Source organism: Rhinoderma darwinii, chromosome 3 (genome assembly GCF_050947455.1).
Source record: "Rhinoderma darwinii isolate aRhiDar2 chromosome 3, aRhiDar2.hap1, whole genome shotgun sequence".
NCBI lineage: Eukaryota > Metazoa > Chordata > Amphibia > Anura > Rhinodermatidae > Rhinoderma > Rhinoderma darwinii.
Genome location: NC_134689.1, coordinates 367,193,510 through 367,210,155, shown reverse-complemented (window position 1 = coordinate 367,210,155; position 16,646 = coordinate 367,193,510). Strand labels below are relative to the sequence as shown.

At 45.2% G+C, this 16,646-nt stretch overlaps 1 protein-coding gene across 2 annotated transcripts in view; it reads right to left on the bottom strand.

Annotated features, from left to right (window-relative positions):
* SLC20A1 (solute carrier family 20 member 1) overlaps positions 1-16,110 on the bottom strand; it is a 37,461-nt gene extending 21,351 nt beyond the window's left edge. Inside the window, exons 1-3 of one of the 2 annotated variants that reach the window (XM_075858643.1) lie at positions 15,797-16,110; positions 1,434-2,039; positions 1,129-1,269 (exon numbers count right to left, since the gene is read on the bottom strand). In XM_075858643.1, the coding sequence (XP_075714758.1) occupies positions 1,129-1,269; positions 1,434-1,773 (481 nt within the window). In that variant the 5' untranslated portion in view covers positions 1,774-2,039; positions 15,797-16,110. Of the gene's footprint in view, positions 1-1,128; positions 1,270-1,433; positions 2,040-8,995; positions 9,143-15,796 lie in introns of those variants that run through there. The other variant, XM_075858644.1, reaches the window with a different exon arrangement.
* Positions 16,111-16,646: the final 536 nt, after the last annotated feature.

The window sequence follows — 16,646 nt, the reverse complement described above, 5'->3', positions numbered from 1 at the left end:
TTCTAATGGCTTCAGTCCCCATTGTGACAGGATTCCGTTGTTCTTGATGGAACCAATAGTGCAATTGACTGCGCTATTCAGTCAAGACGATGGAACCGTCACCACGGTGACAAACTGGAACCATTAGCTATGTTTGTCACCATTGAGTTCAACGGTGAGGGAAATGGAAACTAATTTTCAGTTTGCCTTTCCATTGAGGGGTTAAGGAACGCTGGTGTGAACACCGCCTTAAACTATAAAGACAACTGCCGCAAACCACTGCTGAACACGACCTGAGATCTCCCACAAGCCAAAGTGCAATACAATGCAGTCAGAATGTTCTTTGAACACCACAGAATTAAAAATCACACGAAAGAACAGGTCTTAACCTATAAAAGGTCACGTGTAGCTAGAGATTAGACTAATCGATTCAATATTTTGTAAGATTAGTGCACGCATTTATCGCCTCATGGAAATCATCTAAGTCACATGACAATTTGTATCTACCATAACATTCCTTCATAAAGTTATTTTAATTATTTATCACCTTTGTAAAAGTATCAACTTTACAAGGCATAAATCACAAAGACGAAGATACCAAGAACAACATCCCCAAGGAGTATTATGATCTGCTTCATGGAGAGAACATTTAGGGCATTGCCATCTGACACCATAAATATTAGAGATGGGTATATCCCTTTAGAAAAACAAGGCCACCAAATACAGGATTTCCCTACAATCAGTGGGGACTGTCAAAAAAATTATAATTTGCTTGAATTGGAACAGGTTGCGGTCCTCTGCCCAGTCCTGGATAGGAGCAGAACTGCAAAAGAGGCACCTTTGTTCTTGATGCCCTTTTACTAGTTAATGCTGAAATTTACTTTGAAAGTGAAGATCATTCTAGTGAAGGTGCACAGTTCTGCTCCATTCCTCCTTTAGGAAAGGTTTAGCAGTAAAACCAGATGTGTGTTTTGCAACCAATAGAAAAATGTTGCATGCAATGTTGCCAACCCATTGGTTGGCACAACTAATGACGTAGGCATTTTAAGACTATTTTGCCTTCTACAGTGACATCACTGGGATTTGACGTGATGTCAGTTTTTAAACACATCACATGAATAGAAAGGGGGGGGATAACTCAAGACTTACCAATACGAAGCAGCTCAGACCACTTAACTCCTTCCTGCCCTTTAGCCACCAGAGAGAATCCAATAGTGGCTCCAACAATGCAGTGGGTTCCAGAGATTGGCAGTTTCAGGAAGGAAGCCGCAAGTTGCCACACAGCAGAACCTGAAATGTAACATGGAAAATTAAGAATGCAAAAATCCAATGTAACAACCTCTGTGCCAGTTAGTTACAATTATCCTGGCATTGCAGGCATGCACCATGTAAGAAATAGCTCTATGCAGAAGTCCCTCACCCATTAATAAGCTACAAAACCCATGTATACTCACCAAACATGGCACTGATGGAACCAGCCATTAGCAGCTCTTGAGTAGAGTTGTACATATTGACGTCAATAAGTCCTTTCCGAATGGTTTCACTCACTTTAGCGCCCAAAAGAACAGATCCAACGGTTTCGAAGATGGAGGCCAGAATGCAAGCTTGTCTTAATGTCACCACACCAGAGCCCACAGCGGTGCCAAAAGAATTTGCTACATCATTGGCACCAACTGAGAAAGCGAGCACAAAGGCAATGATAAAACCGACCACCAGCATCCAAAGGTGGTTGGACATCCCATCCTGGATGCCCTGGGTGCTGGTAAATACGCTGAACACAGTTGTCGATTCCATATTTATTTTTGGCTCAATGTGGAAATAGATTAAAAATAAAATACTTAATATGTAAACAAAGAAAACGTGAGGTATGAAAATAATTCAATAAATTACTATAAAATTAAATATGCCGTAAACTGAATAGAGCCGAGATTCTCGGTCTAAAGTCTTTGCTATTTGCTCTGTATGGGAATTGGCTTTCTAGAGTTCCTTTGGCTCTGGTGGGTTACAGGTGAAGAAAACTCCATCGTGCAGAAAACAAGGAATCCAGAAGACTCTTCATTCTGTAAAAAAAGAGAAAAGAAGAAGGTTTTAAAGAACGCTAGATGTACAGCAAACTTCCCCTTTCGCCAAAAGAAGACCATACGACAACCAAAGTCCTTTTTATGGCCACGTTGGGAAATACTTTGGCATGACTAGGCATTTACTCCATTTCATACCATATTAAGTATAGGAAAGATAAAGCGTTTAGCCACTCATATGGTGAATGATATCATAAAAAAAAAAATCAGAATCAAATATCCGCTAGAACCATAGATACTTGAATCAATGTTCCACAAATAAGCCACAAAAGCTTGAATGGGGTGAATGGGGCTTGGATTCAATATCAGACACTTGGGAGCAGTGTCGTGTTAATGGGCAGTTAAAGAAAAGACCACAGCAGTCGAACCACATGTTTGAGGCAGCGGTGATCCTCTCCCCATCAGATAGTGATGTCAGACATGCCATCTGGGGATATACCCACTTTCACTAAACCATTATAATGGAACCCTAAACAAGCTTGGCTAGCTGACCCCTGGTCCTGCTCACTATCCTGCCTGGTGATGGGAGTCAAAAGCAGCATTGGAGACCCCTGTGATGTAGCATTTTGACCCCCATACTGGTTCCCAACTGTATACAAATATCCAGCGGTCAGGGTCCTTAAAACCCACACTATAGAGTATTTACGGCACAGGTTTTAGCTTGCTGCCCGAGCGATCGGACCCTGAGGAGGAGAAGATAGAAGCAGCGAAAGCTGCTTCTATCTTCCTGGATTACTTGTCCACAGCGCCCAATGAGAGCAGTGTATGTGAATAGGGGCAGCGCCGCTGCCTCTATTGGTCCCGGTGATCATGTGACTGGTCACATGATCGCCAGGTGCTGGGTCTAACTAGACAGTTGTCACTATAATAGGGCTGATTTCCCCTGAAACTGGGACTGCTGTAAAATAATAATAATAAAGTCCCCGAAGGTCTTTTCTGACCTTTGAGGGACAGACCATAATAATAAAAGTCGTAAAATAAAGTGCAAAAAAAAACAAAAATAAAAAATTACAAATAAAATACCGGCCCGAAAAAAAGCTCCCCCGCCAATCATAGTCAACGCTAGCCCTGACCCAATTACCCCAAGATAGAAATGTAATATCAAAAGAGACGGTAGACAATGACTATTAGATAAAATATCTATTTTAGGGTAAAACTAAATTAAATAGAAATTAGCTGAAAATTACTATTTTCAAACTTTAAGCTTGGAAATTCTAAAATGGCAAAACAAAAAAAATAAAAAAATAAAAAAAAACTGCATGGTCCACGAAAAAATAAAAATATTGCAAAAATCACGATGCTAGCAGCAAAAATTTTTTTCTTTAACGCGTGCTAAAAACGGCATGTTCACACGCTGTGTTCCCAGGCATAAACGGCCCGGAAATACGCCTGAAGAAACAGTAGCTGAACACCTACAAACATCTGTCCATTGAAATCAATGGGAGAAACAGCATTTAGTTCATATAAGGTGACACTGTTTTAAAAATGGTACAAAAAATAAAAAAAAATAAAAGTGTAGCATGTGACTTGAGGCGGTTTTTGGAGTGGATTTTCCATTGAACACTATGAAAAACTCTTAGGCTATGTTCACATGGAGTATTTTGGGGGAGGAATATCTGCCTCAAAATTCCATTTGGAACTTTGAGGCAGATTTTCCTCTCCCTGAACGCCGATTTTCGCCCGCGGCCTTTGAGCGCCGCGGGCATAAAAAACAGCGCGAAATACGCTTTCTCTGCCTCCCATTGAAGTCAATGGGAGGTCAGAGGCGGAAGCGGCCAAAGATAGGGCATGTCGCTTCTTTTTCCCGCGAAGCAGTTTTACTGCTCGCGGGAAAAAGACGCCGACGCCTCCCATTGAAATCAATGAGAGGCGTTCTCGGGCCGTTTTTGCCGAGTTTTGCGACACGGTTTCCACGTCAAAAAAACTCGGCAAAATACTCCGTGTGAACATAGCCTTAGGGTATGTTCACACACACTAATTACGGCCGTAATTCGGGTGTTTTTGCCCCGAATTACGTCCGAAAAATGCGCCTCGTTAGCGTTGACAAACATTTGCCCATTGAAAGCAATGGGCTGACGTTTGTCTGTTCACACGAGGCGTATATTTACGCGCCGCTGTCAAATGACAGCGCATAAATGGACGCCCGCGTCAAAGAAGTGACCTGTCACTTCTTGGGGTGTAATTGGAGCCGTTATTCATTGACTCCAATGAAAAGCAGCGCCAATTACGTCCGTAATGGACGCGGCGTCCAAGCGCCTGCACTTGCCGTTACGGCTGAAATTACGGGGATGTTTTCTCCTGAAAACATCCCCGTAATTTCAGCCATTACGGACGCTGTAGTGTGAACATACCCTTAAAAGTAGTCTCAGAAGAAGCTTTATTTTCAGCTTCAAAAATGGCTGGAGAAATAAAAAAAAAAAAGGAAGAGGCTTTTTTTTCTCTGAAATCAGCTCTGTAAGGGTATGTTCACACTTGAAGAGAAAACCGCTCCTGATTCAGACGTTTTTGAGCAACTCGCGTTTTTAGAGCGGTTTTCAATAGTCTATGAAAAACGGCTCCAAAAACTTCCCAAGAAGTGTCCTGCACTTTTGACGAGCCGTCATTTTACACGTCGTAATTTGACAGCGACGCGTAAAATTAAGGCTCGTGGGAATAGAACACTGTAAAACCCATTGAAAGCAATGGGCAGATGTTTGTAGGCGTATTAGGGGCGTTTTTTCAGGTGTAATGCGAGGCGTAAAACGCCCGAATTACGTCTGAAAATAGGCCGTGTGAACATACCCTAATTGTCAGCAGTTTATGTTTTTGCATATGAACATACCCTAAACGGTGCCTGAACCGGTTAAATATACATACAAGTATGGCTGCTTCCAAAGCGACCCATTGGCATTGCAGTCCACTAATCTAAGGCGGTGTTCACACTGAGTTTTTTGCAGGAGGAAAATTCTGCCTCAAAATTCCGTTTGGAACTTTGAGGCCGATTTTTACCTTCCTGCACGCTGATTGCCACGATTTTCGCTCGCGCCGATGAGTGCAACGGGCAAAAAAATGCTGCGAAATACGCCTTCTCTGCCTCCCATTGATGTCAATGGGAGATCAGAGGCGTAACTGCGTGTAGATAGGGCATGACAATTCTCTCGAAAACCACCCCCGCCTCCCATTGAAATCAATGGGAGGCATTTTTAGCCAGTTTTTGCGGAGCGGCTTCCGCGCCAAAAAAACGCGTCAAAATACTCCGTGTGAACAGGGCCTAATGCTTCTGGTGGTGAGAAGACACTGGATATATTGTTGCAGGGGGTTATATCTGGTGCAGAATATTTCTAACTACCTATGAATCCTTAGACATTTACACAAAGTACAGGAATTGTGCTTTAATCTTTTAATCCCATCATGATTTTTTTAAACAAATTAATTCCAACAGTTGCCAAGCAATTAAGAACATTTCAATTAAAGCACGTGAGATAATTCAGTCTCCTACAGACCCCACCGCTCCCCCATAAGCTGGACCAGTGGGTACTTGCCTGAAGAGAACAGCAATCACATGACAAAGTCAGGGGGGGGTCTGGGAAAGAGGGTGGCATACCACACGGCAAATATGGAAGATGGAATTGTACCAACAGTAGAGCTCATACAAAAGTACACAGCCGGCCTCATGCACACGACCGTATTTTTTCCCACCCGTAAATACGGGTCCTTGGTCACACGTATTCGACCCATTTTGCACCAGTATTTACGGACCCGTGCCCGTAAATATGGGTCCGGTGTCACCCGTATTTACGGGCACGTTTTTGGCTGCAAAATAGCACTGCACTAATCGGCAGCCCTTCTCTCTATCAGTGCAGGATAGAGAGAAGGGACAGCCCTTTCTGTAATAAAAGTTAAAGAAATTCATACTTACCCGGCCGTTGTCTTGGTGACACGTCCCTCTCTTCACATCCAGCCCGACATCCCTGGATGACGCGGCAGTCCATGTGACCACTGCAGCCTGTGATTGACCTGTGATTGGCTGCAGCAGTCACATGGGCTGAAACGTCATCCAGGGATGTCGGGCCGGATGTCGAGAGGGACGTGTCACCAAGGCAACGGCCGGGAGACAGGACTGGTGGAAGCAGGAAGTTCTCGGTAAGTATGAACGTCTTATTTTTATTTTTTTTACAGGTTGCTCTATATTCTGATCGGAATTCACTGTCCAGGGTGCTGAAAGAGTTACTGCCGATCAGTTAACTCTTTCAGCACTCTGGACAGTGACTATTTACTGACATCGCTTAGCAACGCTGCCGTAATGACGGGTGCACACATGTAGCCACCCGTTATTACGAGAGCTCCATAGACTTCTATGGACTGTCCGTGCCGTTATTACGGCCTGAAATAGGACATGTTCTATCTTTTTCAACGGCACGGGCACCTTCCCGTAAGAAAACGGGAAGGTACCCGTGGCCAATAGAAGTCTATGAGCCCGTTGTTACGACCCGTAATAACGGGAGTTTTTACGGTCGTGCGCATGAGGCCTAAGGGCTTATTCAGACGAACGTATAATATATACGTCTGTGCTGAAAATCACACGCCTCGCACGGACCTATGTCTATGGGGCCGTTCAGACGGTCAGTGATTTTCACGGAGCGTGTGTCCGGTGCGTAAAACTCATGACATGTCCTATATTTGCCAGTTTTTCGCGCATCACGCACCCATTGACCGCTCACGGCACACGGACGCACTTCCGTGTGCCGCGCGCTACAGTAGTCAAAACTATGAATGAAAACAGAAAGGCACCACGTGCTTTTCTGTTTACAAACATAAAAACAGAGTGTCATAATGATGGCAGCTGCGCAAAAATCACGCATCCACGCATCATATGCTGCTGACACACGGAGCTGTTATGGACCTTTTGCGCACGCAAAACGCTCGTGTGAATCCGGTCTAACAGCCATGGAAGTTACAGGGAACTCCGCCCGAAGTACTGCACCAAGTTGGCGTTTTTCAGGTGGAATCTCCGCTGCAGAAATACTGCTAGAGAAAAAAATAAAAAAAATAAATAAATCTAAATCATACCACATTCTCTGTTGTCATATCAATGCATCTCTGTACTGAGTGCAGCCCAGCCTCCTGGGATAGCTGTGCAGCCCATGTGACAGCTGCAGCCTCTGATTGGCTGCAGCAGTCACATGGGATGGCACATCATCCCAGGAGGCTGGGCTGCACTCAGAACAGAAGTTTGAATAACTGACAACACCTGGGGCGGAGTATGAACCTTTATTTTTCTATGGCGAAATTGCAGCTTTTCTGCCTCAAACAAATAAAATCTAAATCTAAACATTTGCTATTGTTTGTGGGTCCCCTCCCCTTTAAATTCAATGGAGAAAACCCGCAACAGAAGAGCAGCGATTCTGTAGAATAAATGGACATGCTGCGTATGAATGTGAAAAATAAATGCACCCCAGGTCAATTTATGAACAGGTTTTTCGTCTTTTTTTCCCTCAAATCTCATCCACTCTGCGGCTAGATTTTCCCCAATTAACTGTTGCAGAAAATCCGCAGTGTATCTGCCCTGCGTGTCCCTACCCTTAGGCCCTGTTCACACTGAGTTCTTTGACGAGTTTGACGCGGAAACCGCGCCGCAAAACCGCCCAAAAATGTCTCCCATTGATTTCAATGGGAGTTGGACAAGTTTTTTTACCGTGAGTAAAAAAAACGCGTCGCGGTAAAAATCATCATGACCCATCTTGAGGCGGTTTCCACCTCCAAAACCCCATTTCAATCAGTCAGAAAGAGGGGAAAAAAAAAACCGCCTCGATGAGTGTTTTGACGAGTTTTTGTCAAACTACTGTGCAAAAACCGTCTGGAGCAGTTTTTTCAGGAGGAATGTTCTCCGTGTGAACATAGATTTGGGTATGTTCTCACAGGGCAGATACGCTGCAGGTTTTCTGCAACAGAAAATATGCAGAGGAATTTTAAAAAAAATAAAAATAAAACCACAGGTAATTCAGTCACAAAAATTCTCCAAAGTGTGTTTTCTTGCTGCGCATTTTACTGTGGTTTTACCAGTCAAGCATTGCGGATCGCAAGCTGTAAGTGACCTGCGGACTTCTAGCATTTACTTCATTTCAGCGGCATAACCGCGACAAAAAAATAATAATAATCTGCGGCAGAACTTATGCTCCGCATTCAAGTGTGAACACAGCATCTGCGCCATAACACTTTCCGTACAACTTCTCGGCTTTTTTTGCCCGCAGTGTGGCGCTGAGATTCGCTAAATCCTATTCACTTTGCTGCTACTGTAAATGCTGCGGAATTTTTGCACAGAATTCGGTCACGGAAATTCTTTAGCTTTTACGCTACGTGGGAACCCAGCCTAAAACCCCGGAACAGACATCAATAGCAAGAGAATAAAAAATGCCCCGTTGTAAATATAGCAGCAGCAGAGGGCACACATGTTGGCCCCCCTCAAACCTAGCATGGCGATTCTGATTGGTCACAACGCCAGTAATCATCATCATGTAAATGTGCACATGACAACTAAAAGGCCATGTTACACCCCCCCCCCCCCCCTGTAATTTATAAGGACACTACATCAGGAAATAAGTATAACCAAATGCCAGTGTGGGGCAAAAATCATGGGTTGTATACCACACTGTACGGTTATAGAAGCAGTGAATGGACGTCACCAGTGCTGCCTGACGATGTCATTTGTGGTACAAGTAACCACCATAACCGGGTCTGAAGTCACCGCCGCACTACAAGGCTCAGCATTGCCGGTTACCTCTGTACTTCAGAAATGCCGACGACATAATACAACTCTGCGACACTTGTGTGGTTCGGAGCATCGCACAGCAACATGCGCGCAATTGGACGCAGCATCTATTCTGCTGAGGCTTAGACCTTGCCGCCGTCTTCTGCAGCGACCGCGCGTCATCCGTCCCTATACAGTGGAAGCTGCTTACCGTGTACAGGAGCCGTGACCGCTGATCTCTCCCCAGTGTCCCGCAGTCTGTCTTCCCGCTCGATTTAGCACAAAGGCGCAAAAGTCAGAGAGGAGGGAACAGCGAGACGGGCGCCAAAACTCACATGTTCAAATAAACCAGTGATCGGAAATGGGAGGAGGGTCCTCATTACATAGTCCATACAGCCGTGTATTCCCGCCTGTAGCTGTGTGTACACTGCCTCATAAGTAGTCTATAAATCCCCGTATATACTGCCACCTGTATATACTGCTCCTATTACCTCAGCCCCTGTACTACTCTATACACTGCCACCATTACCTCAGCCTATACTGCCGTGTTACTGTATATACTGCTCCTATTACCTCAGCCTATACTGCCCTGGACTACTGTATACACTGCCCCCATTACCTCAGCCTATATTTCCCTGTGTTACTGTATATACTGCTCCTATTACCTCAGCCTATACTGCCCTGGACTACTGTATACACTGCCCCCATTACCTCAGCCTATACTGCCCTGTGCTACTGTATATACTGCTCCTGTTACCTCAGCCTATACTGCCCTGGACTACTGTATACACTGCCCCCATTACCTCAGCCTATATTTCCCTGTGCTACTGTATATACTGCTCCTATTACCTCAGCCTATACTGCCCTGTGCTACTGTATATACTGCTCATATTACCTCAGCCTATACTGCCCTGTGCTACTGTATATACTGCTCCTATTACCTCAGCCCCTGTACTACTCTATACACTGCTCCTATAAACCCAGCCTATACTGCCCTGGACTACTGTATACACTGCCCCCATTACCTCAGCCTATATTTCCCTGTGCTACTGTATATACTGCTCCTATTACCTCAGCCTATACTGCCCTGGACTACTGTATACACTGCCCCCATTACCTCAGCCTATATTTCCCTGTGCTACTGTATATACTGCTCCTATTACCTCAGCCTATACTGCCCTGTGCTACTGTATATACTGCTCCTATTACCTCAGCCTATACTGCCCTGTGCTACTGTATATACTGCTCCTATTACCTCAGCCTATATTGCCCTGTGCTACTGTATATACTGCTCCTATTATCTCAGCCTATATTTCCCTGTGCTACTGTATATACTGCTCCTATTACCTCAGCCTATACTGCCCTGTGCTACTGTATATACTGCTCCTATTACCTCAGCCTACACTGCCCTGGACTACTGTATATACTGCTCCTATTACCTCAGCCTATACTGCCCTGGACTACTGTATATACTGCTATTACCTCAGCCTACACTGCCCTGGATGTATAGCAGACTGTCCCCCATTATCTCAGTCTGTACTGCCCTGGATGTGCAGTCAACAAAAATACATATTTATAACAATCTCTGCCTATAAATCTATTACAGAAAGTTTACCTCCATCTATACAGTCCTATATTACTCCTGGAATACCTTATCCCATTACATAAGATACTTGCCAATTTGAATTAGATCTATTAACAAGCGTATGTATGGGTACCGCACCGCCCATGCGGGAGATGGACACAACTGATGTCACCCCTATTGAGGCCAGGTCCAGTTTAGACAACCCCTATTACGCCCCCTCAAGTCCCAGGAAGAAAAAGCATTGTGAGGCACCCATGGAGCAGAATTCAGTGCAGCATCCGGCTGGCAGATCTAGATAATGAAGGGGAGTCCTGAGCACTGTCATGGGGACTCCTTCCATGATCCAGACACTTTTGAATACATCTCTTCTGCAGTACAATGGGCCCATAGCCCTAGAATGATTCCTGGAGGGACTAAATGGTCTAGGATTGCCATACAATCTATTCAATTCTGTCACTTTTCAGCATAAACTCTACCGCCAGGCTACAGGTTTACAAAGTTACTATTAATAATGTCACTAGTAAATTATAATGCAGACTCTCCTGTGGGGACATGGGGTATCCAAGACTACACTCCAAAACACAGCAGTCTATGATCTGTGGTCACCTGGTTGTTACATTACAGTCCTGTAACTACCATTGTGGGAGTCAGAAACTCTACGTGCAATGAACAAATGCTACATGTTACAAAACTGACAAACATGGCTCCTGGCATCTCAGCTTTTATTGCAGCAGGTCTGCCGTCAGTACCGATGTTACATATTCTAGGGCTGCGCAACATCATAATAAACTTGTGCCAAGAGCTGAACCCAACCTTGCCAATTCAGAATTATGACAGATAGGTGATGCAACTGCCAAGATAAGTTATTTATAAGGATTACTCCTGTGATATCCCCAGCTCAGATACGACTTTCCAAGCAGAGATCATTGACAAGATTTAAAAAAACAAAAAAAAAAAAATCATATCATTGCTTTTAGTATGACATTTATTTTATTTGTGTTCGTGTGTTCTACTTTTTACTTCTCTATGGGGGCTGCCATTTTTTTTCTCCATCTCTGTATGTGTCGATTAACGGAGATACGGAGATAGAATACGGCACATACATCCCCAGAGAATGGGAACGGGAGCCGTTCCATTCACTGCAGCGTACGCCGTCTGTGGGAACGGCGCATGCGCCGCTCCCACACAGACCAAAACGAAGCGCGTTAGCAGAGCAAAATGCGGCGCCATTTTCTTGTGGACCGGAAACGCTGCCGGACAGTAGGAGGACGACTTCCGGCCATATGCGAAGGCGCAAGGAATAGCAGCGGAGGCGGCAGAAGCAGGTAAGTTATATTCGTGTTATGTCTGCTTAGCACTGTATCTAATCCTCCTACACTGTGCAGTCGCTCAGAAAATGGCGGCACACCGTGTAGGTGGTTTGAAGATTCAACCCCCTCCTTCTAGGACTAGCCAGAATAAGGGAGGGGGGATTGTGTGAGGACACTAGAGTGAGTGTGTCCACCCCAAATTTGCAGCATAAAGGAATGAGGTTGCTTTACCACATGCCAATGCTGCAATTTCGGGAACTGCTCCCTCTAGTGACCAGCACATGGAAATGTTAAGTTAGAATCTAATTTATAATAATATTTCCTGACTTGTGAAAAAATTAAAAATAATGTGTAATCACTCAGATACTAATTGTTTAACTAAAAGAAAAGAAAATAAAAATTCTAGCGACACATTTCCTTTAAGTTCAATGACATCTGCAATAATAATTTTGCCATCAACCTCTTCATCTTTGGATAATTCTTTATCCCAGACGTGTTAGTCTCACTTACTATAGACTACTCTTTGTAAGATACCCAGCAAGGGGTGGACTAAAAGCGATCTGGTCCCCCTAGGCAGGGGCGTAGCTATGGGAGGTGCAGAGGCAGCAGATACACCTGGGCGCTGGAGCCTAAGAGGGCCCGAAAGCACCATAGCCACATAAAAGGCACCAGGATTATAAGTGATAAGGTAGATAGATGGGGGCCCGGTCATAGATTTTGAATTGTGGCCAAGAGTCATGGGCCCCTTACCAACCACTAGAGCCAGAATGAACCAGATTTGGGTGCATAAACGGACCATAAGGACATGGCCCCCAAACTGTTATCGCACCCCTGTACCTAGAACTGTGTAAACTGGCGACAGCTGAAGTACTGCTGTTTGTTAGCAGATAGCGGTCCGTGCAGGCACTGCAAGTCCTACCATTTCTGAGAAAGATAAATGTTCTGAGGAGCTGCAGCCGGGTGCGGTTATTGATATGAGAACCCATGTTCAGTCCACACATGAAGTGGAGCGATACACCAATGCAGAAGACTGGCATCTTGTTCTGCGCCAGGTAGGCCCTCAGCATGCATTAGAGAGGCTATGGGCTGCTGGGTGGGCAAGGAGAGGCTGACTCATTCAAGGTGACGACATTTCCTCTAAACCCTCCTCCATTACACAAAGAAGCAACCGGCTGTATCTGGAAACCCCATTACTCAAAAGCAGCAACAGCCCCCACTCCCAGACCCATCACTAGGTGCCTCTCCCAAAGCCAAGGTCATGTGACAGAGACAAAGGGGCAGCAGGGAAGTGACATGCCCAATAAAATCACATTTCTGCGTGCACAGCAGGATGGCGCAAGTGCCCTTCAGAAAAGGGAAAGTCTATGCAGCACACACAGACGGCAAGATACTGAGGTCTCTAGACAGGGCCGGCCACGTACTCATGGAGATCCGAGGAAAGCGCTAGAATGAACTGGACAAGGTGGAAGAACTACTGGAACATAGAAGACAGGTTTATGGCTTCCAGCAGATTTACAACTACTGCTAAAATAAAGTTACTGCGTTCCAACTTTTAATTTAACCCTAGCCTGTGGGCATTACCCAGGGTTCTACAAACAAATACATAGACAATTACTGACAATTTCAGAGCAACAGGGGTTAACAGTCATTTCCGATTCACAAACTACTAGTTAAAAAGTAACTGCAATCACAAGGTGGAACAATAAAGTGGCAGCAGTTATCAGACTGAAAGATAAAGAGGAGATCTGCCCAAAAAAAAGTTACTAGTCAATGGCAGACGCTTTCTTATGCTGGACATTTCACACCAATCATCCAAGGCACTGGAGATGAGGTTGGGCCCAAGGTCATGGGTGCCACTAATTCAACTTGAGCCCCACTTGCAGCCAACAGTACACAAGAGATTATATGTGTAATTCACTCAGGCCCCATGCACACGGCCGTGCCCTTAATCACAGCCTACGATTGCGGGCACGGCCGGCCGTATTTTAGGGCGGTGCTCCCATACAAAGTACAGCGCATTAAAATAAGAGAAAAAAAAGGACATGCTCCATTATTCCCGGCATGGCTGCCCATCCGGAGCGCTACGGAAAGGTGCCCGGCAACCAACAGAACAGAATGAGTCCGTAAATCCAGACCATGGGACGGTCTGAGGTTTTATGGTCGTGTGCATGGGACCTAAGGCTTCGTTCACATCCGCATCAGGTCTCTGTTCTGACAGAGCTTTCCGTCAGAATGGAGCGCTGAGCCTTCGTTCACATCTGCCGACGGAAACGGAGCCCTGACAAACAAACAGAAACCATAGGCTTCCATCACCATTGATTTCAATAATGACGGATTCGGTGCCAATGGTTTCCGTTTGTCTCCGCTGTACAAGCGTTCCGTTGTTTTGATGGAATCAATAGCGTAGTTGACTACGCTATTGGGTCCTTCAAGAACGGAACCCTGTCACAATCAGAAACCATTAGCTAAGTTTCCGTCACCATGGAGTTCAATCGCGAGGGAAACGGAAGCTAAGGTTCCCGTTTGCCTTTCCGTTGAGGGGTTAACTTGACGGACACCTCCAACGGAACCCCTCAGCGGAAAGGAACAGGCCCTAAAAGAGCCCCAGATTGTTGTTTTTGTGTTACTAAATAGCAATGCATGCCACAACAGAAGTCTGACGGATCCTATTAAAAATCGGTGGGTTGATGACGGAGCGGAACAGAAAACCTGAACACATGTGAACAGAGTCTAAATCACAAGGTCCACTATATACACACACACCCCTCACAAAAAAATAAAAATAAAGTGAGAATGAATAAGTGAGAATGAATGTAGCGTTTGGTCAATTTAAGCGGTACGTAGGATCAGTACGTAGGATCACTCCATCATACTTGGTCTAATATATTGTATAAAGCACACAAACGCCCCCTACCAAGATGGGCAAGAAAGATAAACTGTTCCAGAGTCAGATTTTATAGTACTTACTACTAGTCAGAAACATTTAGCTGTACTGAAACATGACATAGTAGACATGGGGGTTGAGGGTACAGCAGCTCATGTGAAGGCGATTAAACCCTGGAAGGTCTTTCAGCTGGTAGTTCTCACGAACTGAGCCCACTTTCACCCCACATCCCCAACTAGAAGAAACAGGGGCAGGGGGTCACAGTGTCACTAAATCACTGACTGACTTATAATGGGTCCGACAGGTTAACAAAAACATTTCTAGAATCAAACTCCATCAAAAAGATTTTCATACAATAAAAAAAAAAAAAATGATGCAGAATGGGATTTAGCTGGAGTGACCGCTATAGGGCCTCATTCTTCCCCTCCAAGTCATCCAGATACACCGCACCGTGTCCGAACCAGGAGACAGGAACGGAAACAAAAAATCCAAGTATAGAAGATGCAGCCCAGGCTTTATCCTGGAGCAGGCCCGCAATAATCCCTGCTCAGGATACACAGGCAGCTGACAGATCAGCGGCACTACTGACAGCTTCTACACTAGCGGGTACACTGCCAGCATGGTGAACCCCTACTATGCCATGAAAGAGGGGCAGCAATTGTCAAGTACCCAAAAGATACACTCATCTGTAATATATAGAAGAGCCCACCACCGTGAGGAACCCTTGATTTCTGGGGGTGGGGGCCACAGGGGTTTATACGATATGTAAAATACTCTATACACACACACCAATGTATGTTCTTCATTAGAGAGCACATAATACATAGAATTCAATTATCGCACAGACATCGCACCGAGTCACCCCGATTCATTCAATTATCGCACAGACATCGCACCGAGTCGTCACCCGGATTCATTCAATTATCGCACCGAGTCGTCACCCTGATTCATTCAATTATCGCACAGACATCGCACCGAGTAGTCACCCTGATCATTCATTGGCAGCCCGTTCTGATATTATAGGCTGCTGCACATCATACAACACATATCTATAGCCCTACAGAAATCTGTACAATTCAATCGTTATTAGCTTAGAACGTCCATCACAGATATTTCTGAACTTGTCCAATAAATGAAAGATTCTCATCACCCGGAAACCATCAACAAGCGCCAATTATCCGTCATATATTAAGTCAGCCCGTCTATAGATGAGGCAGCCAGAGTAACACTCACCACTGTATGCCCGGTAGGTCGTAGCTTGGCGTCCTGACAGTGGGTAGAGAAGCCGGTTGTCAGTTCTTTCTGAGCGCCATATTATTAGCAGCGACCTCGTGTGCGCAATATAAGAGACAATCCAAGGGGAGGAGCCTGGGCCCCGCCCAGTAGGCATTCATTTTTTACCAGCCCCCACACAGCGCTCGGTTCGGGAATTACCGGCTGTATTCATTATACGGGGCTAAGCACCTGCTGACGGAGAGATGACGTAACGGTCACCGGGTGCTGGAGAAGAGATACACCGAAAACCGGGGCAACGGGGGGAAGGGCAGAGAACGAACCACATGACAGACCACGCCCCAGGAGAACACTCATTGGTGGGTCGTAGGGGTGGTGGTGCACGTCACTGGTGACGTAATTCGAGGGGGGATTCAGCGGGTGAGAAGTGGTTGGAATGTGTGGTGTAAGGGGGATTCACGGTTATGGGCGACCCTAACTCCTCTCCTAGTGCTGCAATCCCAGACCATTACTCAGAGCCTGGTGGTTTAAGGTTTTATGCATAAAAAACATTACGGTGATTTGATGCGTTTTTAATGCGGGCTTAACATCTAGGCTCTGTTCACACAGGTTTTTTTTTTGTTTTTTTGCAAGCAGAAATTTACAAAATACTGAGCACTGAGACCCCTGTCAATCACTAAAATGAAGCGGCAGAAGCGCTTGGGTGAGCGCTGTGCTGCTTCTTTTCTGATCAGTTTTCCTCGGTAAGGCTTTGTTCACATCGCAGTTCTGGCTGAGAATAACGCGCTATTTTCTCTGGTAAAATCACGGACGCCCTGACGGAAAGCCGACAGTATCCATTAAAGTCAAT